Consider the following 26,326-nt stretch of genomic DNA (forward strand, 5'->3'; position numbering starts at 1 on the left):
ACAATCAAAACATAATTGAACATATTTTTGATTTTCAAGATTTATAAAATTTTTTATTATTTTATCTAATGCATTGTGTTGAATATGGTATAGTCACATAATGACATTTTCTTACAAGTATATAATGTACTTTGAGCATTTCCTCTGCATACTCAGCTACCATCACCTTTTTTACTCCCCTTCCCATCATTGTTCCTCTTTGTTTCCCTAGACAGTTCTGATTCTACTTTCATGTCATATGTACATATAAGATTTTATGTATATATAATCTAGGAACCACAAAAAAAGTAAAAAAAAAATACAATATTTGCCAATATGAGACAAACTGAGTTCACTCAATATTATTTCTAGTTGTGCCCTGAAAGTAATGTAACTTCACTTTTTGTGGCTGAAAAATGTATCCATTCCTATGCTGGCTAGTTTATGTCAACTTTATACAGTTGGATTCACTGGTACCTTTGACAAGCATATGAATTTGATCCTCTGTGACTGTGGTATTCAGGAAGATCAAGCCAAAACATGCAAAACAGCCAGAGGACGAATAAATGAGTTTTGGGTCTGGTTTTGTGATATGGGGAGAACTTGGTATCCATGACTGTGGAGATCTGAAAGATTGCTAGCATTGCCACTAGCTGGTGTGGTGCTGCAGGTGGTCCTGGTGTTGGGAGGGCAGGTGGCAGGAATACCAGCTGATAAACCTATTTCCCAAGCTCCTGATGGATGAGTGGGTCATGTCAAAGGAGCAGGAGGTACATTCCAGTAGGTCATGACTCCACAGGGAAACAACAATGAAGCAGCTGCTGTGCTTCCTGCCACTGTCAACATTGCTGGAGCCCAACAAGTACTGCCAGGAAGCAGAACTCCACCTGTGCCTCTAGGCAGAACAACCCCACATCCAAAAATTATGGCTCCTCCACCTGGTATGAGACTACCCATGGGCCACCAATTGACCTTCCTCCTGCCTGAGGAACTCCTATAGGCATGCTCCCTCCAGGAAAGAGAACCCCCCCACCAGGAGTTAGAGTCCCATCATGCCCAGAAATGTATCCACCAACCTGTTAGCCTTTCAGCCTTGCTTCTTATCTGTGACACATTTTGTGAAACTGTGTAGCCTGGGAGCTTTTATAACTCTCTTACTATGTTGACTTTACATGATTGACTTACAAAGAAAATCTGGAATTAGACAGTCCCTCCAAAGGTAATATTTATTTCCTCAAGTGGTGTGAGTAGGAGTTTGTAAAATAAATCACATCTTGTCTTTAATGAATGCAAATAACTGATAGTTTTCTTAGCATAGTTTAAAATATATACTTGATTCAGGGAGGGGAGCTGCGGGAATCCAGTCAAAGAGAAGAAAGAGGGATTATATGGGCAAGAGCTTCAAAAATCAAGAGTAGCCCCTGGCAGTGGGATCAGGATCTATCCCTGGTACATGAGCTGGCTTTTAGGAGCCCATTACCTATGCTGGGACATCTTGCTCAACCTTGATGCAGGGGTGGAGGGGTTGGAGGGTGGGGGGTGGACTTGGACCTGCCTCAACTGAATGTACCAGACTTTGCTGACTCCCCATGTGAGGCTTTACCTTTTCAGAGGAGGGGATGGGGGTTTTGGGGGAGGGGGAGAGAAGGCTGATGGGGGCAGTAGGAGGAGGGATGAGAGGGGGATCTGTGGTTGGTATGTAAAATGAATTAAAAAAAAGTCTTAAAAAATCTATTTAAAAAAAATAAACCTGTGTATTAAGAAGTAAATAAAAATTTAAGAATTTTCCCCTCAAACTTCTTCTTAAATAGGTAGCCTGTAGGGAAAGATGCATCCTGGGTTTTAAACAACTCTGTATTTTAGAGAAAATGAGTTATGCAATTGTATAGGGATAAAATAAATGAGGAACACTATTATCAAACAAATATAAAACATTTGAAAACTGAGAAATAGATTTTATAACAAAGGTCAAAGAAAAGTTTAATTATCATATTTTCTGTTTACAATGGTTGTCCTTATTCTGTGATGTGGCTTTGGAACTTCTCTTAGAGGCTCTGGTAGAACAATGAATTCAAGATATTTAAGGCTGGTATTAGAATCTTGGGATTCTGCCAATTAGACTGCAAGTTAGATTTTTAGGACACAAGGTGTTCATATGAATGTAAACCAGAAGCAAATGAGAGATAATAAACCACAGTCATTTCTGTGAGTTCAGGCTACATTTTGGAAATAGTTAAAATTTATCTGACTAGTACTGCCCTTAGCTCATTTTATATTATTTAGCTACTCAATTGTGCATGTCAGTTCAGGTAGATATAATCAATCACAAATCCAGAAATGGCTATAAATCTATATCAAATTTTCCATAAAGGTAAAGAGCTATTTCAAATATTTAGGTTTCAAAAATAAATTCTCAAGCTTCTTTTAAAGTGTGTTCTTTATATCCATGGGCACACATATTATGTACCATTCACACAAAAGTTCATTCAATTAAATTTTTATGAATTGATTTTACTTGCAAATGATGTCAACTTGATGAATTAAATAAAAAGATACGAACCATTTGGGGATAAAGAGGGCAAAAAAGAAGGCACAAAGGTTAAAGAGAAACACTGGAAAGGTTAGAAGGTCTCGACTTAGTAGCTGAAGAGATGAATTACTGGTTCATATTTAACCATTTAGGAATGGAGATTTTCAGCAGGTAGAGATAGGGTACTCAGAGAGATTGAAATAAAGACCAGTGCTCAACTGATTTAGGAAATGTTTAAGATGAGTATTTTTATATTTTACTTTATTTTATACTTGAAAAAGAACTTATTGCTCAATTTCTAGGCTTAAAGACTACAGAATATCTTAGTTTTTTACAGATCAGTATTCTATACTACTGTATTTTAAAACATTTGTTTATTTATTTATTTGTTTTATTTATTTTTTTTAATTAGGAATTTTTTAAATTCATTTTACAATCAAAGATCCCCCTCTTCCCTCCTCCTGCCCCTCAGCCTCCCTCTCCCAGCCCATCCCCCATTCCCTCCTACAAGAAGGTAAAATAAAACTCTTATTATGGGTTCTGTTATATCTTGTGTTCTCACTCACCCGGGAAACAGGTAAAATACTATTACTACTTCCAGAGAGTGATTTTAAGATGATATAAAAATAAAAATTCATTTATGTTGGCTCACTGTAAACTGTAGAATAGATGTTAAATGCTACTGCAGACACAAATCTTTATTTTTTTTCTTGTTCTTTTTTTTTTTTTTTTTTTTGTTTTTTTGAGACAGGGTTTCTCTTGTGTAGCTTTGCGCCTTTCCTGGAACTCACTTGGTAGCCCAGGCTGGCCTCGAACTCACAGAGATCCGCCTGCCTCTGCCTCCCGAGTGCTGGGATTAAAGGCGTGCACCACCACCGCCCGGCTTTTTTCTTGTTCTTTATCATATCACTTTCAGTTTCTTTAAATGAGAGCATGGCTCCCAAAGAAAAGACAATTAAGTTGAAAGCACAAAGATCATGCTATGAGGTATCTCTGTATCTGTTTATGTTTTAGATTCAAAGAAGACTTGCAAGTCCCCTTTTTTGTTGGGAGCTCAAATCTTAAGACACCTAGGTGAAAATCTGCAACATGTATTTGCACTTCATTTCTCCCTAGCCATTTCCCATTCTCTTTGTTCATACTGAAGACAGATTAGCGTTTGCAGGAGCAATCCTCCAATAGTCTTTTTTTTTTTTTCTCACTGAAGGAATATTATTTTTCTGTTAGCCATCTTTAATAAAACATTTATTTAATGATTTGCAAAGAAAATGTTTTACCTGCAGAAGTTATAAACTGCATGGACTGTACTTATCTATACAGATTCTACTTAACCCGAGAAGATATTTATCATACCTGAGTACAATAGAAGTTAATACAAGTTTCATGACCATTTCTTCCAAGTCCTGATGGATGAAAATAAACAGATATCTCTATAGTAGAGTGAGGTAGGAGGACCAACTGTGAGAATTCAGAAAGAAACACAAGAAAAACAAGATTCAATATTTTTTTGAGGTGAAAATTTTGTGTGCTAGGTCTACGAAACACTAACCTTTGTATAATAAACATGAGGAGTTGCACACATTATCTGTTTTGGTATATCCACTCCATGAATATTGATTATAGCTGATATAATGAACACTATTAGGTATGGTAGTTTTCAGGCCTTATTCTTTCTCCAGATAATGACCATGCAAGACTTACTCACTGTGTATTAAGATTTCAAGATTGATCTTAAGAGTTTATTTAAACTTCCAAATTATATAAATATGTACTTTATTTAGGAACCCATAGCTTTTGACTATCATATGGTATAGTAAATTACCATAGGAACATAACTGGTAACTTTGTCAATGTCAAAAGAAATGAACATCATTTCTTTTAAACGTCAGTGTAAGTCAATCTTTTCATAATTTTTTTTCACTTCATCTTATAAACATATTATGAAACTAATTGGCGGTCTGTAGTATGAGTTTCAAATTTCTCTCTAGAAATAGTAAAAGGAGAGAACAATTACATAAAATACATTGAAAATCTGAGTATCATATATAATCAAAGTACTATACTGGGCATATTACAATATTTAATATCAACAGATACAGAATAGTAGATAGAGCCACAATGCTTGAAAAAATCCATTTTACACTTAAGTATTTTGATAAATGAACTTCAAACACAACAAAACAAAATTACAGTACAATAGAAAGAGCCAATCCCTGTAAAATATAACATTTTATGTTCAATACTCTCTGATAGTGGTCACAAAACACAAAAATAAATCTAATATATATTATTATTAAATAAAAGATGCAAATGATATGGCAAAAGAGCCACAAAGGTTAGAGAAAAACCCAGTTGAGGTTCACTCTTCCTGATGACTCTAGCTTTTGTCGTGGTGGCAAAACCGTAAACAGCAGAGTTGAATAAACTTTTGAATTCACATAGATTTCGAGATGATGGTGGAAGATTATAGGCTATTAAACTATAATCTTAATCAAGTATTTAGGTTTAAATAAAGTGAACAAATAGAATGGAGAGACAAAAAAGAGTGATTATGTAGCGTATCATTAACAATTTTTGAAGCAAAGGTTAAAGTTAAAGGTACAGTGTTGCTAATTATAGTTTCAATTTCTTTTTATAACTGAAAAATATAATAAACACCTGGAAAAAAATTTTCACCATTATTTAATTTTAAAGTAGATTTACATTTATTTATTAAATATTTTTATTTTATAATTAACTTAATTTCACATATCAGCCACGGATTCCCCTCTCCTCCCTCCTAATCATTATTTGTAAAGACTTACATGAATACTATACAATTTAACCTAGAATAAGATGCATATATAGTTATAATGAATACTTGTATATATATAACTATATATGTATTTATATCATTCATGGTTGGATTTACTTTTCCATGTATTATTAGATCTATTTGCTATCAATTGATTAATTGTGCTCCTATATTTTATAAGAGTATTGCCTCATATATAACTTTTGGGTTATTTCTCATATTAGCCTTAATTGCATATTTATGCCCAATGACACTTAATAAATTAATCAAAGAAACAATGGAGTCTAAAGACATGAATGAAGAAATAAAACAGCCTATATTCTTAATGATACAAGGTGCTATGCAATATATTGTCTCTGCTGTTTTTTGGAACAAAGATTATCATCTTCTATAAAAGTAAAGATATATATGATGTGAAAAATCTACTTTTAGTGAAGAATTTAAAGTATAGGCAAACTACATAATGAAGTCTATATGCTTTAAAATTATGTTGTTGATACATTCAAATATTAATGTCTACATATAAATTTTCAGTATAGTAAGAAGTGATTTTTAACTTGATTTGTGGTTTGACTGTTAAATTAAGAACTAATTATATCTATTATATATATATTAGTATAATTATTTATATTTTTTAACTTCTCATACAGGGTATTGTTAACTCATTCATAATTTTCTTATAATGAGTACTTTAATTATGTTCATCCTCCATTAGCTTCTGTTAAGAAAATTTTCAGTAATTGAGAATTTCATGCAATGTATTTTGATATATTCACCACTCGTTTCTCCTGATCCAACCTTATTTCCCTACCCATACACTTTGAGTTCTCTTCTTTTCATAGGCTCATGAAGTTCAATTCGTGTTATGTTACAATTGCCCTTCCAAGCCTGCTGAACCACTTGTTGGCACCCAGTCACTGCCAAGAGACAGATATTAAGGTATAAAGACATCAAAGTGTATATTTGTTCAACAGACATTAAACTATAAAGAGTAAAATCTTTTATTTCAATGTATCTGCTAGCAGAGCTCCAGGAGAGGTTCTTTGATAAAAATAAAACACTGTAATTATCTATTTTTTCTAAAATAGTTTCCATTCTTTCCTAGACTACAATCTCCTTCCTCAGCTCAGTCTATCTAGCCTCTTGCCTCAGCCTCCTGAGAAGTGAGAGTAGCTATGACTAGAGATGTACCCACACATCAGTGCCTGTCTTAATATTATTTTGAAATTTACTTGAATATGGATATGGGGTCAATTTACTACAAGGAATTGGTGTCCTATGGTTTGGAAATATAAGTATTCATGTTAAAACTTCTTATCTTGTTTTGTAACTTAGGTAAAAAGATAAAAATAATTTATGCTCATTAACTCAATCATATTCTTCTTCATGACCACAAAGTAAGACAATGGCATACAGAGGATGAGCAAGAGCTGTCTAAGAATCTGAAAATGTAAGGAGGGACAAGCCCAGAAACTTACAAAGAGTTAAAAACACTTGTCCTCAGGACTCTGCTAACAGAAAATAACTGTTAAAGATAAAATCATACTACGTAGAAACTATTATAAAATCTGATTAATGTAATGGTCAGAAATAAAATATAACCAGTATATTGAGTTAATTTAGCATATATAATTTCAATGTTACAATAAAATGAAATTAATAATAAATTACAATCTACGAGCAGGTATAAAAAAGAATACAATATCACTTTTTAAAATTTAAAATTTTAAATTATTATTAATGATTCTAATGATAATATTGCACTAGAATCCTAAAATTAGAATTAGAAAATGCTTTTGCAATGATCAATTACATGGATTTCTGAATGTACTTACTGGCATTTTTCTGTTAAGCTCCACCTCAAAATTTTCAGGGTTACTGTTCTTTATTTTCAATTCTAATGTTTCATGTGTAGGGTTATATAAAGGAAGGGTCTGAACGATCTTCCTGTGAGGAAAATCAATAGTAGTAAATTTACTGATATTTGTAAATTTATAAGTGATAATTTCATAAACTTTTTCATTATCAACTAAATTGTATCCCCCTTAAAACCTATGTTAATGCATAATATTTGCATACATTTATGAAAAACAATGTCTGGTTTGATTGTGCAAAAATACATGTAAATTCAAATTAAAATTAATGCTACTCAATGAAGACACAGTAAAATTATACTCATCTGTCATCTATGGAAATTAATTGAATGATCTTAACAATGTTATGGAACACTAAAATGTATATGTTGAACTATTTGTACACATGTGGTATTAAAGGCAACTTGAACTATATGTACCTAGCTTTGTCAAACTGAAGTCAGATGGGAAAAAGTGGTCTTTTAATCCAATATGACTTGTGTCTTACAACATTTGCTTCAAATATGATCAGCATTCACAAATTAGTGTGTGGCAGGTTCATTATTTAATATGATGTGGTACCAATTCTAACAATGTTTGAGTCTAGAAAGAAAACTTTTCAGTTTTTTTCTGATTTTTCATATTGGTTTTTAAAGGATGTCTGTCTTTGTCATACTTTCTATGTTGATTAAGTAACAAAAGTCCACTACCCCATAGAATTTTTCTTGATAGCAAGAAAATTAAGACATTTCTGTAGATCTTTAAAAAAGCTAGTGTTTGGCAAACATTTGGATATTCAAGTTTTAAGGAATCAGAACCACAATTTTCAACACAACCTTATACTGGTTGATAAGTATTTAAAAAATATATACATAGTCTAGAAAGAAAACTTTTCAGATATTTCTGATTTTTCTCATTGGTTTTTAATGGATATCTGTCTTTGTCATACTATGCTGATTAAGTAACAAAAGTGTTTATATATATATATATATATATATATAACGTACACACATATACATATATATATATAAGAATCTGAACATATATATGTGTGTATGCTTATTTTCAAATAATTTGAAGAGAACAATCATTGTTTTTGCAAAGTGGATTCACATCTAGTTATAATGAAAGAATCGTGGGTTTTGGTATAGAAATAAAATCTAGGATCTGTACCCACCAACCAGTCTTAGTTGAAAAGCACACAAAATGAATCTAAGAAGAGATATCTGGTTTCAAATAAGTGTTAACTGAAGCTCATTATATAACAGGTCTATTCCCTCAAGAAGAGTACAGTATGACATTGCTCTACTAGTAGTGAATGCAATGACACTCAACAACAGGTCAGAAGACAGAACAGAAATGGCCTCACATATACATTCTCTGCTTTCACTTAGTACAAAGCTGTGAACCACTCACTAAATGTGTATATTAAACCCACTGTTCCTACAGAATTCTGGGCTCTTAAACTGCATGTCCTATGTATCACTTAAATGTTTAAGAGTTACCATTATGATAACAATAAATGGCTATGGACGTTGATGCTATAAAAACTCATTAAAAGTTCTGGAAGATAAAATAGATAGAAAATGCTGGGGAAAAGGGCAAAATAATACTGAAAATTTTAAACCATTGACAAATACTAAATCCAAATTACAGCTGTAGGAAGAAGAGAGAAAACAAAGAAAGGGCATGACTTTGGGAGATTACAAAAACAGAAAGCCAGAAATTTCTATAAGAGTGTCCATTTATCTTAAAAATAAATGAAAATGGATGTATAGCAAGACATATCATTAAGACAGAGTACTAGATACACTGAAAGATCTTACAAATTTCCAAAATGATAAGGATACAGTTTAAACTGGTTAAAGCTGTATTATCAAACATCTTTCAGTGCCGTATACCTTTCAATTAAGTATGTTTTAAATCTAACTTAAATGTGTAAGTTTTTAATATAACCTACAAAAACAAGGTTTAAAATCCTAACATAAGTTAAAAAGAAGAAAAATCTTGCCAGTAAAATGGCTTAGCTTATACTACAAGCCTAACAAAATGAATTAATCCTTGAAGCTCAAGTTAAGATGGAAAGAAAAGAACCAACTATGCAAAATTGTCTTCTGAAATCCATTTGTGGGTCATGGCATGAATGTTCTTGCATACATACCTACACATCATGCACACACATGCTTACACAATAATAAAATGTAAAAAAAAATGGTTGACAAACAGAGGCAAAACATTTCATATAAATAGTTATAATAAATTTATATATCATTCATATATTAACATTTACATTTTTATTGCATTAAAGATTTTTGTGTACTTGTGTGTGAATGGGTATGGACACAGTATGTATGGGGAAGTCAGGAGGCAAGTGTCAGGAGTTAGTGCTCTTTTTCCTTCATGTGTGTCTTGGGGATTGAACTCAGATCATCAGTCTTTATATAAAGAGCCTCTATCCGCTGAGCCATTTTCTTAACTCATATATATATATTAACATTTCAAGATATGAGAAATGTTCAGAAGTTGAAAATGAGTTTATAAATACTATGTTGCAATAAAGTGTTAGTACATCACTCAATTTTCCTAAACAAAAAATTTTTTTTAAACAATTGTTCTTTGCCATCATACTTCAACTTCTTCATGATGGTTGTTCATCTTTGGTGGAGATGTCGGGTTGCTTGACCTTTTGATGTTAGAGGCCCCTGAAGTCTACAGAGAGTAAAGGAACCTGAAAATTTTATGCTTCAGGTTAAAAATGCTAATGGAGACTAACATGAGATTTAAAAAGTCTAAACATGATTAGCAATTCTTCATTTTTCATATCAAAGCTGCAACAAGAAAATTTTTTAAGTGTTATTCCAAAAAGAGATGATAAATAGGGTCTTACACGATGTCCCAGTCAGTAAGTGCTGCTGGTCTTACAAGCACAAACACCCAAGGTTGGTTCTACACTACACATTTACAAAGCTGATATAGCAGTGTGTGTTCTGTACGTTACACCATTTTTGAAGAGCAGAGGCTGGAGGATACCTGGAGCTTACTAGATAGTCAGACCAGCTGAATCAATGAGCTCTAGGTTCACATAGAAACACTATTTGAAAATATAAGGTAGAGAAAAACAGAAAAAGAAAGCGAAGGTTGATCTCTGGTCTTCACATGCAAAAATGTGTAGCTAAATAAATATGTACATACACATACATCAAAAATACATTGCTGAGATCTGCTGGCAGCAATGGCTTTACCAGAAGCCATGGGAGTATGTACAAAATGTGACAACTAGTATTCAACAAGTTGACCCATCAATTGAGTAACTCTCAGATGGGAAGACCCACCTGGGTCACTGTCTGTAAATGACTGGTTGCTTCTGTCTGTAATTTGTCTCACGTACCACAACATTTCTTCCATAAAAACTACTATGGGTGTTTTCCCACAGCTTGTGTGTTTATCTCATGTATATATATATTCATATTCCATCTATTGGGCACACATATAGCTGTGGATGGTCAGGAAGATGATTTCTGCTTAAGCTGTATAATTCTGATGAATAGAAATAATACTAGGATATTTTTCATCGCTCACACCGACATAGGAAAATTCTCAGCTACAAAGACAGCCTTTTATACATTTTGTTAAGACCTCAGAGCAAATCCAAAACAGACCACGTTGCCATGGAGACAATTTGAACAAGGACAAATTCCAAAATGTTTGGGGACCCAAGTTAGGGTGATACATTGAGACATAATTCCCTGTACAGGTCCTCTAAACAGATGGCTTTCTGTACATACTCTCTGAATTTCAATGTCATTCTCTATCTAGGAAGCCTGACCAACTAAGAGCCACATGCATGGCCAAGCCTTACTCACAGTCCAGTCAGCATGATCTCCCTAGCTTGAGAGAAACTGTGTGACTGACTTATCATGTGTTATGAGAATAGGCTGGACCCTGAAAGTGTAACATAATTGTCTAGAGTTTGTTTGAATGTGTGTGTGTGTGTGTGTGTTTTGTGTGTCTGTGTGTGTGTGTGTGTGTGTGTGTGTGTGTGTGTGTGTGAGAGAGAGAGAGAGAGAGAGAGAGAGAGAGAGAGAGAGAGAGAGAGAGCTGGAGAGATATAGCTGGGGATGCAGAGAGAGCTGAAAAGAGAGGATGAGTATCTAGGAAGGAGAGATAGCAAGAGAGATTTTCAGAGAGGATTTTTTTAAGGTGAAGTAAAAGGGAAAGTCACCATCAATAAGTGTGTGTTTTCTTATTTTCCCCTCAGATAAAAAAAAAAAAAGCCTAGCCCTTGCCAAATTTGGGATTTTTTTTTTTTGCATACCCTGGGCTGCTGGAGGCTGGCCCTCCAGTTAGCAATAATACATAATGCATACATACATCAATACACAAAGAAAAAACAAATTTGAGGATGATTTTTGTAGTCATAATGTATGAAAATATGACACTGTACCCTACATAAACATTATTTTTAATTAAAAATAAAATGGAATAGGGTTGGACTACAAGAAAATAAGCAATGAGGAAAAACAACTTCTCTTGCTTTATAAGGCATACAAAGCTATGAGAATTTAGCTCTAGATTACTTTGCAAGAACAAGGAGTATAGAACTGTACATGCTGTCACTTTAGCACTTAGAACTTCCTTTTCATATCCTGCTTCCTCATTATTTTGATTACTCTGTTATCATTTTCTTAGCGAATTATTTGTAGTGACGTTTTGGCCCAACATCTAGTAATGGAAGAATTTAACATACATTTTGTGTGCCGAGGAAGCGATATTGAGTAAAAGGTACTTATTTACCCATTAGACTATATATTTTTAAAGTTAAGTATAGGTTGTTTATTTTTGTTTAACAAAATCAAATTTGGTGTCAGACATAGAAGAGGATCTTGACTGTCCGAGTGTGAATGTGGAACCTCAAGGGAACATGGTGTTAACCAAGTGGCCTGATGTTCACAGTTCCTCATGGTATATTTTCTGCTTTGAGCAAATAAAACTTCAACCAGGCTTCTTTTTAAGTGTGAACTCAACTTGTTCCAAGCTTAAGCCATATGTGCACAACAACATGTTCCACTCCCCCTAGCATCTATTGGGAATGAGCTGAGTACAGTGAGATTCACTCCCTGTTAGATGCCACTATTTCCTCTTGTCCAGCTTTCCTCTCATATATATATATATATATATATATATATATATATATATTAAACCTTTCTCCATTTTATTCATTTTATTTTATGTTCCTAAATACAGGATCTTGCTCTGTACTGCAATAGTCCCTTTCCCTTCTTTGCAAGCATGCTTTGTAGGGAACTCATGATCTGTTTCTCTTGACAGGTTTTCCTATTAGAAATGTATTTATTTTGTATTTTAAAAGGTTAAATGACTTACAACTGTGTTTTTCCTTTTTAAAAAAAAAATAACAAAATTATTAAATAGAACTTACTTTCCAAGATCACACTGCATTTCTGGTATTCTCTTTGTCTTTGGAAGATCAGTTGTTAATTTCAGTAAATACCAAAACTCTTCACCTGATTCAGGCTGAAAAATAATGCTGTTGTAGAAAATTTTGAAAATCTTGTCAGTCGTTTTAGTTTGTATAATAAACAAATGGAATAATGGAAGAGCAAAATAGAAAACGAAGGAAATATCTGGTTTCAAATCAAGTATTTAATCATTACTGTGTTATTTATTCCAGTTTTCAATTTTTGGTTTCTTCATTAAAGAAAAGAAATTTTGTTGTTAATACAGAATAAATATTTGTTGAATGAATAGAAACTCATTACATGTGAGTATTTTAAATATCAATGTTAGAAAATATCATGGTTTATAGCTGTAGTTAAATAAAATTTACTGTGTTGAACTGAATGTATGCACACATTGGTGTGAAGGCCATCAGAAATATGTAGTTTTAAAGAACATTTTTATAATCAGCATGTGCTCACCCCTCAGAAGATAGTTTGCTAACGTGTCAATGTATCACTGGGTTGATAGCTCAACTTTATTGTATCTTTTTGTGTAATTTTAATCAAGTCACTTAACTTTTTGAGTTAGAATTTCATTGTTTATAAAATGGGATGAATCTGTCAGCCTTGCCTTACTCTTGCTATGAGAATTTAATATACATAAAATATATGCCAAGATGATAATTATAGAGTAAGCAAATAATAACAAGCCTAGACTATGCCTAATACATACAAATAAACAAAAATGAAGTTTCACTTGGTAGTTGTAAAGTCTAGGGTCCAATGAGAGAGATGAGAAGCCCACATATCTAATGGTAATCTATTACAAGATTCTTTTTTTTTTTTTTTTTTTTTTGGTTTTTCGAGACAGGGTTTCTCTGTGTAGTTTTGCGCCTTTCCTGGAACTCACTTGGTAGCCCAGGCTGGCCTCGAACTCACAGAGATCCGCCTGCCTCTGCCTCCCGAGTGCTGGGATTAAAGGCGTGCGCCACCACCGCCCGGCTTTTTTCTTGTTCTTTATCATATCACTTTCAGTTTCTTTAAATGAGAGCATGGCTCCCAAAGAAAAGACAATTAAGTTGAAAGCACAAAGAGCCAGAGGGATGGATAACACCAAGGAAACAGTGTTTCCAGACACAAGAAGATGGGCCCACATATGAACTCAGAGACAGTGACAGCATGCATAGGCTCTACACAGGTTCAAGCCAGGCAGAGTCCCAATACTGAGAAGGGGAAGTAGACATATGCCCCCATCCTTAACCAAGAAGCTATCACCAATTGACAACCCCTCACAAAGGAAAAATTGGTTTCTCCAAGGGAATCTCACTCGGTATGTTTGCTTGTTTGGTTTTTTTTTTTTTTTTTTTTTTTTTTTTTTTTTTGAGACAGGGTTTCTCTGTGTAGCTTTGCGCCTTTCCTGGAACTCACTTTGGAGACCAGGCTGGCCTCGAACTCACAGAGATCCGCCTGGCTCTGCCTCCCGAGTGCTGGGACTAAAGGCGTGCGCCACCACCGCCCGGCTTACAAGATTCTTTATTAACAACCTGCACTCCTCTTCTTTTGTAACATTCTGCGCTTCTTCCTTCGGTTCTACTTTTTGATTTTTTAAATATTTTGAGAGTATCTCAGGACCAGGTCCTGAAAACCTGGTCTCTACACCAGGTTCAAGCTGGTCTAGAACTCACTTTGTAGTCTGGGCTTGCCTCTTACTCAAAGATCCCCCTATCTCCTGAGTGGTGGGATTACAAATGTGAGCCACCATGCTAGGGGAATGAACTTCTATTTTCCTGATTTATTCTATTATGAATTTTATACTTTAAGGTCTAAAATATATATTATTTTAGTATTCCTTCATTAAAATTATAAGTAATTACTTCTATAATAGAAATCAAGATAAGAGATTTCAGTCATCATTCTCTGAGACAATGTACTCACAGTACTACATTAACTACAATGTTAATATATACGTGTGTGTGTGTGTGTGTGTGTGTGTGTGTGTGTGTGTGTGTGTGAATATGTATGCTTTCAGTAGAGGATAATATTTGTAGTGTAATTTTGTCTAAAAATTTGCAAGCTAATTACTCAAAGAAGAAAAGAATTTTTATCAAGAAAAGTAAAAGTTTAATCCCCAGTTCTCATGAATCATCCTCATTTCAGTTTTGATTTGACTAGTACAAAGCAAAATAAGAAATGTTAGATGTTTTAATTTGATATTTCAGTGAATAGTAATTTTACACTGAAGCCAACAAAAAGTAATTGTTAATTAGTACATATTACTAGAAAATAGTTCTAACTACAAAGAATCAACAACAAATTACAGTAAGAGCCCAATGTTACCTTTCTTCTCTATAGCCTGTGGCTGCAGGAGAATACCATACAATGTAGTTAAAACATTCAAATGGATTCAGTCTTACTTCCTCTGGTCCATTAAATGCAGAGGATGTTAACTTCACATCCATACGTATAATTGTACTTTTTGAATTTGAGATGGGAATTTCAATGCAGGTGGTCTCCTATGATTATGAAAGAAAAGAAAGACATGATCAATTTTGTTGTCAGAATAATCATTTCTCTAGGGAAGCAAATGGAAAGAAAACTATTATTTATGGGCTCTCAGTATATTTTTTTCCTTTCCTGGTACATTATTGAACATATCTTTATTAAATCTTAATCTTATATATGTTATCCCTGATTAATTATGAGAAATAATAGCATAACACAGCTTTAATAACAAGCTGTGTTATTAGACATAATACAAATAAATAGAGACCTAATACAAATAAATAGTTAAAAGAACTATTTGCAGTAGTACATTTAAGATATATTTTTCACCAATTGTTTTATTAAGATGAGATTGATTTTTCAGTACTTCCTCTGGTAATAACTCATTGATTGCAAGGTGCTATATTTTACTGACTTTTCTAGGCAACCTGATGAAATTTGTAAGACTAATAAAGAGCCAAGCATTTTACGTGGTTTCTAAGGGTCAAAAATAATAATAATTATAATAGTATAGGAATATGTCAGGATACAAACATTATCAACCACACACTGGCCCAGCAATTTTGCCTAGGGCTGAAGAAAGAAAAATCTGGAAGGAAAGTAATTGGGCCTGCTCATTTGTTCTCATCTACTAGTCAGATATGTCTCACAAATTGTTAGTTAAAGAACATGCTACATGGTCTCGAAGAAGTAAAAACAAAGAAAACCAACCCCACCTAATCAATAAAAACAAAAACAAAAGCAAAAAACAAAACAACAAAATCCCTAGGCTCTTACTATCTGTTATGCTTTCTGATACTTAATATTATTTTTATTCCATTTTATTTCTTAAAAATAATTCTTGGCCAGCAAGATGGCAAAGGTGTTTGCTACCAAGTCTGACAACATGAGCTCAGCCCCCAAGACTCATAGAAAAAGAGAACCTAGTCCTTCCTATAAGTTCTCATCTCAATTCTACAAGCACACTGTGGTAAACACATATGCACAATCTCTCTCACACACATTATGTCTCTCTCTCTCTCTCTCTCTCTCTCTCTCTCTCTCTCTCTCCTCCCCCCCCTCTCACACACACTAAATGGAATAAAATTAAAAGAAACTGCGTTGGACGTATTCACATTTTAAGTACTACACATTAAATAAGCAAACTCTGGCCTGAGCAGGAATAAGATAGTATTTAGAGTGTAAAATTTCTTTTAGAGCATATCATTACAAACAAGACTGGAACACAAAATAAAATTGTTTTCATGAGTCAAGAATTTGCTCTGAAGCCAAGGCTATCCTGAAACTCAAAATTCTGTGTCCACTCCCTAAATTCTGGTATTATAGTCATGAATCTTCAAGGCTGATTTGAAATCACTCATAAACTTACTGCCTTCTTTGTGAACTATAATTAGTGTAACACAAGTAAGCATTTCCTTTACATGAAAATTATAATGTTATGGTTCAGTAAATCTTAAGGGTAAAAAGAATGTGAGGATGGAAGCTTTGAGGCACTAATTTTACAGTGCCTCCTTGGCATCCTTGCTATATCCATGGCAAATTGTCCCTAAATGAACACTTTACTCCTACCTAGTAGGTTCTAGAAACATTCCCTAAATCTTTCAGAGATGAGTGTTTAGACAGTGATGGCTAAATGCTTATGAACTCTGTATTCTCTTGAGAATCTCTGGAGTATAACTCTCAGGATGAAATTTCAACGAAAACAAAAATTTTATTATAGTTACGAAATTTAATCTTATGCTATATATTAATATGATATATATAACATAGTAGAAAATCTATCAAATTCTATATTATAAAAATTACCTTGAAATCTCAAACTCAAACAAAAATCCCATAAGTGGCAATTTAAAAGTATGCTTTCAAATGGATATTTGTAGTTTAATAATATGCCAAAATATTCTCAAAATAACTTAGAAAGCTTAATTTTATAGCTATAAATACTTTTTAGGAATACAATTTATATATTTATGTATGTTTGATATGTTAAGTAGGATAAGAAGTTTGTCATTCATGAGATTATGAGATAGATGATCGACATATTTGAGTCTGTATTTTGGTTATTGAATAATTTCAGAAATACAGAAGTTCACTTGGATCTAATAACATAATGTATCACTGTGCATGGTGCCAGAGTACTTACTTCCCAATACTCAGGAGACTGAGGAAGCCTGGGATACCCATGTCTAAAAGATGTGCAAAAAAAATTGTACCCACAAGATGCTTAATGTTCTCTTGTTCTATGTATCCCACCATATTCCACATTCAATTTTATGATGAATTAACTTTTACACTTGGGGAGTTAAATTTATTTAAGTACTTTTTTAAAAGTTTAAAATATTTGGCTGTTATTTGTCTAGCCAATGGCATAGTCCTCCACTTTGATGAGTAGGCTTTTAAAGTTCATTTATATTTAGAATGAAACATAAATCTGTTTTGACTGAAATAATAATGAGTGCACGTGGAGACTTCTTAAGCAATCTTTCATCTTCACACAAGTTCTTTTAGGTTCAACAACAGAGCATTCCTTTATAAAGTTTCCAGCACTGTTCTCTTCCTTGTACTTAAAGAATATTTCAGCCAGAATAATACACATGTTAAAAATTGCTTTCATTTGCATAGTCAATCATGTGAAATATGAAAAAATTAATATGGGGAAAATCATCAACAAAATGTTGTGATTTAATGTAACAGAAAATAGCCACATAAAATTGGAATACTATTTTAAAATATATATTAAAAGATTGAAATAAACTCTGTTATAAACCATTTCAGAGGCAAACTTAATCCCATGTAAGTTTTTAGAGAAATGTACGATACTTTCAGCATAGATTTTATTTATAAATTTACTACTTTTATCACAATGAAAACAACATTTCAAGATATTTAAAAACATCACTTAAACAAGTAATATTTTTACATGCTCTATTGCAAGGTAGCACATGGAATAAAATCTGCCATGCCTTTTGAATCTCTCTGACATCTGGCCATGAGGAAATTCACTGGTCACATGATCCTCCTTCTACATATTTGGTTCCAACTCCAATCCCACATGCCTCTTTTCATTTCATAAATGTCTGGGCTCCCTCATCCTTTCCTGTCAAGCTAAGTCTGTTCGAAGGGCTTATATGTTTATTTGTATTTCTAATTGGCAGCACTCCCACAATCTGCAAGCTACCTTCATGATCACCCAAAAGTGTTTTTATTCATAGAGATAGCAATTTCTAAATTTATCTACTCCTTTACTGTAACAGTGATGGTGTACACTGAGTGAATTAAATTCAGTGATGTGCAATATGGCAACTTTCATAGCTTTTAAAAGTATAATGTTTTAAATTTGCTGTCCAGTAATTTATACACATATAGAATTTTTTTTTAGGAAGGCCGTTGTGTACCTACAGTGTATTTTCATTATACCCACCCCAACTTTCCCATATGAAACCTCCCACAACCTGAACCAAGTCCCTTTACAACTTCATGTCTCTATCTCCGCTTCTTTTGCTATTCTTCTTGAATGAGCCTAACTAGTGCTGTCCACAAATGCATGATTGCAAAGCAATTAAATAGCAGATGGATAATCTACAAGGGGCCATCCCCAAAGAAAACCGACTCTGCCTCACCCCAACAGTTATCAAGTTTCTCTTGATTACTGCTCTCCAAATCTGGGAAGAAATGGGCATATAGTTATCTTAAAATAGTTCCCATCATGGAAAGACTTATTTTTCATATATTTAAGGAAACTCAAACTCAGTCAATATTTCTATTTGACTGCTTTTAGTGATCCCATTTCCAATCCTCAGATTTACCTAGAAATTTCTCAGTTTGGGGAAGAAGGTTAACAAGATTTGCTCTTTTCAACCCTCTGGATGCAATTGCCTCTCCTCCTGTAATTATTTTTTCCCAAACAGAGCTTTCAATTTACAAGATATAGGTTGGACAAGAGAGAAAAAAGAGCATTAATTGTTGTTCAAACTTTAATTTTGTAAAATCTTACTATTTTGCCTTATTTTAATCACAAAAGAAGGACAATTAAACTGTCACCGTATTTTCCTTGAGGAAGACACTTTCACTGTCTTATAGGGAGCCTGTTTAATGGATGGAAATGGGTAAATATTTCTCATCTCCCTTGATCAGTGATATCACTCACACACTGTTAGAGAGAACAAGAATCCAGTGTGCAAGAGGACCTGAGAAATATAACTTCTGATTGTACTTCTGCTGCTCGGCGACTTGGTCGTACTATGAGTGAGGAGCACAGGCAGTTAGTGCAAAGATGATTTTTATGACTGAAAGTAAGTATTCATGGTATAATGAAAGGTGTGGTCAAGGAGAAGACACTGTGTTTGTTTATAAATCTATTCAGTCACAATATTTAAAGTGTCCATGTGAAAATATGACACAGGACACACTTGAAATCTCAAGTTTGTCCAGGTTGCCTTGTTGTTTGAAAGGTACTGATTGAAGGCAGCAACTTGAGATGGGAGCAGAACTTTATCACCTCACCAAGTGGTTTTGTTTTTTTCTAACTGTTCCTTCTCTTGCATTTAATTTTTTTTCCAGAATTGAGCCTAATCTTGTGGCCTTTTTTGTTTATTTTTCTTTTTTTCCTCCTTGTAGAGCTCACGTAAAGATTATGTTTTCACACATAAACAATTGAGTCAATTTAATAGGAAGTAGCAGGAAATATATTTTACTATATCCTCTCTCAGAAGATAATCATGATTTCATCATAAAATGATCATAATCTGAGGTGGAAAACATGCAATACTACTAATTTAGGTAAAATTTCATTGAGGAAATTTTCAACTTTAATTTTATTTAATTTGAAAACATTACCAAGTCAATAAACAAATGGAACTTGGGGCAGTTTGAAAGTCCTATGTAATTCAGAGGAAGGATACCTATATTCTCTTTCTACAATTTTCTGAAATGGAAGAGTTCATTACAGTAGTTCGGGACTTGCAGAAACAAGGGAGGCAGCTATAAACTAGAAATGTCCTTGTCACTCCTTTGCTGCTCTTGCCTGTATGCAACTGTATTTTCTCATGTTAGTCCACCTTTTATCTTACCCCTTTCACCTCACAATTCGTTAATTCAACCCAAAACATATACAGTGTAGCACGAATCTTAAAAGGTCTTCTTAATAAAAACATACCTGGAGCCGGGTATTGGGGTGAATTCTGAACAATCAGAGAAGCAGAACAAGCCACAGCTAACCTCACTTTTTCAATTCCTCAGCTGATCCTGTTTCCTCAAACTGCAAGCCTCTGAGTCCTCACCCGAATGGATCTCAGCTGAACTGCTGCTAAAAGCCTCAAAGGTTAAAAGCATATAAAGCCTCTAGTCCTCAAAACTTATATACCTTTCTGCTTCATGCCATCGCTTCCTGGAATTAAAGGCGTGTGTCTTTCCCAAGGAAGACATTAGATCTCAAGTGCTGGGATTAAAGGTGTGTGCCACCACACCTGGCTCTGTTCCTAGTGTGGCCTTGAACTCAGAGATCCGGATGTATCTCTGCCTCCCAAGTGATTGGATTAAAGGCGTGTGTGCCACCATTTTCTGGCCTCTATGTCTAACTAGTGGCTGTTCTGTTCTCTGACCCTCAGAGAAGTTTATTAGGATACAAAATATATCAACCACAATACAGTGAAAAGGCATTACTTTCTGCACTTTTATTAAAATTATAGTCTTTCAGATAATTGTAAAGTGGTCACCTAGTTAACATATACTCCCCATTTGATGATTTTAAAAGTGAAGAGATGGGCACGTCCAATCTCATCTTCCCTTTCCATTCCCATTATATACATTTTTCAATTGTGTATATAAATATCTCAAAACAGTTGTAATTTGTTCTCCAAGTTCCCAAAGTATGATGTTAAATCTGAATAAATCTTTATTCGTTATTTAAAAAAGTTGAACTTGGCTAAAAAAATCCATTAAACATCTTCCATCTTGAATTTGTTCTAGTATTCTTTTTTCATGTGTAGCACATGAAGTTTTATTCACACACATTTTCATAAGCTATTTACTAGAGCTACTAAACATCATTAGGAGAAAAATAGTTTACTCTGAGTCTCCCACATCAAAATTATATGGTGTATAGGAGATGTTTTATATTTTATATGTCTATTAAACTATTCAAAAATATTAAAACCCCAAAAAATAAATCCTAAATACTTTAAATCATCAAAATTACTGTCTTCACATTCTATTACTGTTTACTGAGAATATAATCTATGGCATTTTTTCCTTTACCCTATAGTAAGCATAAATGTAAAGACCTTTAGAATACAAATATTATATCGAGTCCATTTTAGGAAAAAATGATTATTAATTCTTGTGTAAAGAAAATGTGGAAATCACATTAAATACAATAAAAGCTGAGAAGCAGCTGGAAATCAGAGATGTCTTAGTATCATGAATATACCATTGCTATATCTTATGATCTTAGGTTTAAGGAAAACATTTCATAAATGAGTTTGCAAACCAACAAATGCAGTTGAAAATATGGGGAAGTGATTTTATGTGAAGAAAACAATTTTTAGTATATACTTGGAAATACTAAGAAGCATCTACTTCAAGGAGCATAACAAGGTTTGGCTGTGAATATTTAAAAAATAAGTCATTCTTGCCGGGCAGTGGTGGCACACGCCTTTTATCCCAGCACTCGGGAGGCAGAGCCAGGTGGATCTCTGTGAGTTCGAGGTCAGCCTGGGCTACCAAGTGAGCTCCAGGAGAGGCGCAAAGCTACACAGAGAAACCCTGTCTGGAAAAAACAAACAAACAAAAAAATAAATAAAAAAAAATAAGTCATTCTATTAAATTAGGTTTTGTAAAAGTAAAAGAAAGTATAAACTTTTACGACTAGAAGGACAGGAAAACTTAATGAATTAGAAGCAACATCATTCGACAATATCCTCCAACATAGAATTAGTTGAAAAAAAGAACCTTTTCAATCAGCCTCGGTTGAAAATGAATATTTAATTAAAATAGCAAAGCTGCCTGTAATCACAAGTGGAACAATGAGTAAGTAGTTACAGTACTTATGCAAGTAATAAACTCATGAAACGGCGATATTTCTATTTAAGTTAAAAAAAAATGAAAACATACTGGAAATGTCTCGATGTAAGAGATACATAGCAATTTCTTTGTAATTTCTAAAATTGTACATAGCTACATAAATACTGTAATATTGTGGGATTCTCAACCTGTATAAGATTCTATACCATTCAAAAATGAACATCATAAAATAAATATCAATGTTTTTCGTTAGTATTTTCTCAAAGGGCTAGGAACTCTTGCAAGAAAATAAAAACCCTTCATAAAAGTTTTATTGAGAATATGCACAGGTGTTGGTGATTTCATATTTGCATGTATGTTTGCTAATTTTTATACATTTCAGCTCATCTTCCTAATCATATTAAACAAATATTCAGTAACACACTGTCTTGTATTGCTAATATCTTAAGTGTCTAAATTTTTTCCTACCACATTTTGTTAAGGGTGTGTAAACTGAATGAAAAAATTTTTCTTAGTAAAAAAAGAAAAGAAACAAAAATAGAAAGCCCAGAGGGCCTGTTAAATTGACTTAATGTTTTTAGATTTTTGACAGGTGGGGACTAATCTCATTTCCATGTCAGTGTACCCTGTCAACTGCTAAAGATTAAAATATAATTAGCTCACTCCTGAAAAAATAAAGGAGAAAATTCTAATTCAGTGATCATTTCACACATCAAGAAGTTGTTTATGCTATTTAAAAATCCCCTTTATCCTACCCCCGACTTCCCTTCTGGACCAGAGGTGAGTATCCGGGCCCAACCAGGACCCCATCCCTGGACACCAGCCACTCCGGGAAGACCTGCCCAACTTGGCCCCAGGTTCTGGCCACCGGGCAGGTCCCCTTCTAGCCCCACCGGGAGGGATCCCCTTTTCCAAGCCCCCCCCCGGCAGCCCCTGCAATCTCCACGCCCTGCCCCCACGCCCATCTGCCCAAGACCCCAGCCACTTCCTGAGACTTAGAGACCGGGCCCCCAGCTCCCATCCTGCCCACGACTTCCCTTCAAGACCAGAGGTGAGTAGCACGGCCCAACCTGGACCCCATACCTGGGCACCAGCCACTCTGGGAAGACCTGCCCAACTTGGCCCCAGGTTCTGGCCACCGGGCAGGTCCCCTTCTAGCCCCACCGGGAGGGTTCCCCTTCTCCAAGCCCCCCAGCAGCCCCTGTAATCTCCACGCCCTGCCACCACGCCCATCTGCCCGAGACCCCAGCCACCTCCTGAGACTTAGAGACCGGCCCCCAGCTCCCACCCTGCTCCCGACTTCCCTTCTGGACCAGAGACTTCAGGTCCAGATAAGAGCTTCCATCCTGCCCCAGAGTTCCCATTTGGACAAGAGAACTCCCATCTGGACAAGAGAGAGAGACTTCCTGAATCTGTCAGCTCTTTCTGAACCAAGTACACTGATAAGACCAAGAAGGAACCACAAGGAGATGGGCAGACGTCAAGACATACAACAAAATGAAGAGCAATACAGCATCACCAGAACCTAGCCCACCTCCAATATCTAGACCTGAACATCAAAAATTGGAAGAATCAGAAGAAAGTAGTCTTATGAGTAACATCATGAAGAAGGTAGAGGCTTGTGTAGAGGAAAAGACAAGAAAATTGGAAGAACGCTGTAAACAACTAGAGGAAAGGGCAAACAAATTAGAACAAAACAATAAATTCCTGCAAGAAAACAATAAAGTCCTGGAAGAAAACAATAAAGTCCTGGAAGAAAACAATAAAGTACTGGAAGAAAACAATAAAGTACTGGAAAAAAAAATAAAGTACTGAAAGAAAATCATGAAAAAGCAATGAAACAAATAAAGGAAACAGTCCAAGACCTGAAAAGGGAAATTGAAAAAATAAAGAAGACACAAACAGAGGGAAAGCTGGAAATAGAAACCTGAGTAAAAGATCGGGAACTTCAGATGCAAGTATAACCAACAGAATGCAAGAGATGGAAGAGAGGATCTCTGGCATTGAAGATACAGTAGAAGAAATAGTTTCATCAGTCGAAGGAAACATTAAAGCCAACAAAGTCATGAACCAAAATGTCCAAGAAATTTGGGACACCATGAAAAGACCAAACCTACGAATTATAGGGATAGAAGAAGGTGAAGAATATCAACTCAAAGGCACAGGAAATATATTCAACAAAATTATAGAAGAAAACTTTCCCAACTGAAAGAAGGAAATGCCTATGAAGATACAAGAAGCCTATGGAACACCAAACAGACTAGACCCCCAAAAAAGTCCCCTCGACACATAATAATTAAACAACTAAATGTACAGAATAAAGAAAGAATATTAAGAGCAGCAAAGGAAAAAGGCCAAGTGACTTATAAAAGTAAACCCATCAGAATAACACCCGATTTCTCAATGGAGACTTGAAAGCCAGAAGGACCTGGACAGATGTAATGCAGACACTAAGAGACCATGGATGTCAGCCCAGACTAATATAACTGGCAAAACTTTCAATCATCATAGACGGAAGGAACAACACATTCCAAGACAAAGCCAGATTTAAACAATACCTATCCACAAACCCAGCCCTACAGAAAGCACTAGAAGGAAAATTCCAACCGAAGGAAGTCAGATACACACTCGAAAACACAGGCAATAGATAAAGCTACAACAGTAAACCCCAAAGAAGAGAAGTACACACACACTACCACCAAAAATAACAGGGATGAACAATCACTGGTCATTAATATCCCTTAATATCAACGAACTTATTTCACCTATAAAAAGACATAGGCTTACAGAATGGATATGAAAGCAGGACCCATCTTTCTGCTGCATACAAGAAACACATCTCAAATTCAAAGACAGACACTACGTAAGAATAAAAGTCTGGGAAAAGACTTTCCAATCAAATGGTCTTAAGAAACAAGCGGGTGTAGCCATCCTGATATCCAACAAAATAGACTTCAAACTAAAATCAATCAAAAGAGATAAAGAAGGACATTACATATTCATCACAGGAAAGATCCACCAAGATGAAGTTTCAATTCTGAACATTTATGCCCCAAACACAAGGGCACCCACATATGTAAAAGAAACATTACTAAAGCTTAAACCACATATAAAACCCCACACATTAATAGTGGGAGATCTCAACACCCCACTTTCACCACTGGACAGATCTCCCAAATCGAAACTTAACAGAGAAATAAAGGATTTAACTGATGTCATGACCCAAATGGACCTAATAGATATCTACAGAACATTCTATCCTAACAAGAAAGAATATACCTTCTTCTCAGCACCCCATGGAACTTTCTCTAAAATCGACCACATACTTGGCCACAAAGCAAATATCAACAGATACAAAACAATTGGAATAACCTGTGTTCTATCAGAACACCATGGTTTAAAGTTAGATTTCAACAACAACAACAACTACAGAAAACCTACAATCTCATGGAAACTGAATAATGCTCAACTGAATCACCAATGTGTTAAGGAAGAAATAAAGAAAGAAATTAAAGACTTCCTAGAGATCAATGAAAATGAAGACACCACATACCCAAACTTATGGGACACTATGAAAGCAATGCTAAGAGGGAAATTCATAGCACTTGTAGTGGGTAGCTATTCCAGCTTGGTTCTGGAAGTTCCAACCCCCATTGAGACTCTGGCAACTGTCACGCCTACAAGGCGGGGCCAAGGGAGGCATCTGGAGACCCTAGACCTGGATGGGCAAGTGCTCTCTCTGTTCCTGGACCCTGGACGGTGGAGGTTGACTGAGCGGAGCTCCAGAGAACACCGCTGGATTGCGATACACCTTCCCCAGACCCCCGCAACCTATCTATTCCTTCATTTGTAAGTCATCCACTAAATAAATCTTCCTTTTAACTACGTGGAGTGGCCTTTATAATTTTCCCCAATAAGCACTAAATGCCCACATAAAGAAGTTGGAGAAATCCCACACTAGTGACTTAACAGCACACCTGAAAGCTCTAGAACAAGAAGAAGCAAAGTCTCCCAGGAAGAATAGATGCCAGGAAATTATCAAAGTGAGAGGTGAAATTAATAAATTAGAAACTAAGAGAATAATACGAAAAATTAATGAAACAAAGAGTTGGTTCTTTGAGAAAATCAACAAGATAGACAAGCCCTTATCCAAACTAACCAAAAGACACACAGAGAGAGAGAATCCATATCA

General features: G+C 34.7%; 1 protein-coding gene and 1 pseudogene across 1 annotated transcript in view; one reads left to right on the forward strand and one right to left on the reverse strand.

The window, feature by feature from the left end:
• The window catches only part of Cfap47 (cilia and flagella associated protein 47), a 236,509-nt gene that overhangs the window by 40,997 nt on the left and 169,186 nt on the right, over positions 1 to 26,326 (reverse strand). The window contains exons 53-56 of the mRNA XM_028872040.2: positions 14,950 to 15,125; positions 12,594 to 12,701; positions 7,139 to 7,250; positions 3,863 to 3,967 (exon numbers count right to left, since the gene is read on the reverse strand). Coding sequence (XP_028727873.1) covers positions 3,863 to 3,967; positions 7,139 to 7,250; positions 12,594 to 12,701; positions 14,950 to 15,125 — 501 coding nt within the window. The remainder of the gene's footprint in view (positions 1 to 3,862; positions 3,968 to 7,138; positions 7,251 to 12,593; positions 12,702 to 14,949; positions 15,126 to 26,326) is intronic.
• LOC114694983 lies at positions 410 to 1,100 on the forward strand (annotated as a pseudogene).

This window comes from Peromyscus leucopus, chromosome X (genome assembly GCF_004664715.2).
Source record: "Peromyscus leucopus breed LL Stock chromosome X, UCI_PerLeu_2.1, whole genome shotgun sequence".
NCBI lineage: Eukaryota > Metazoa > Chordata > Mammalia > Rodentia > Cricetidae > Peromyscus > Peromyscus leucopus.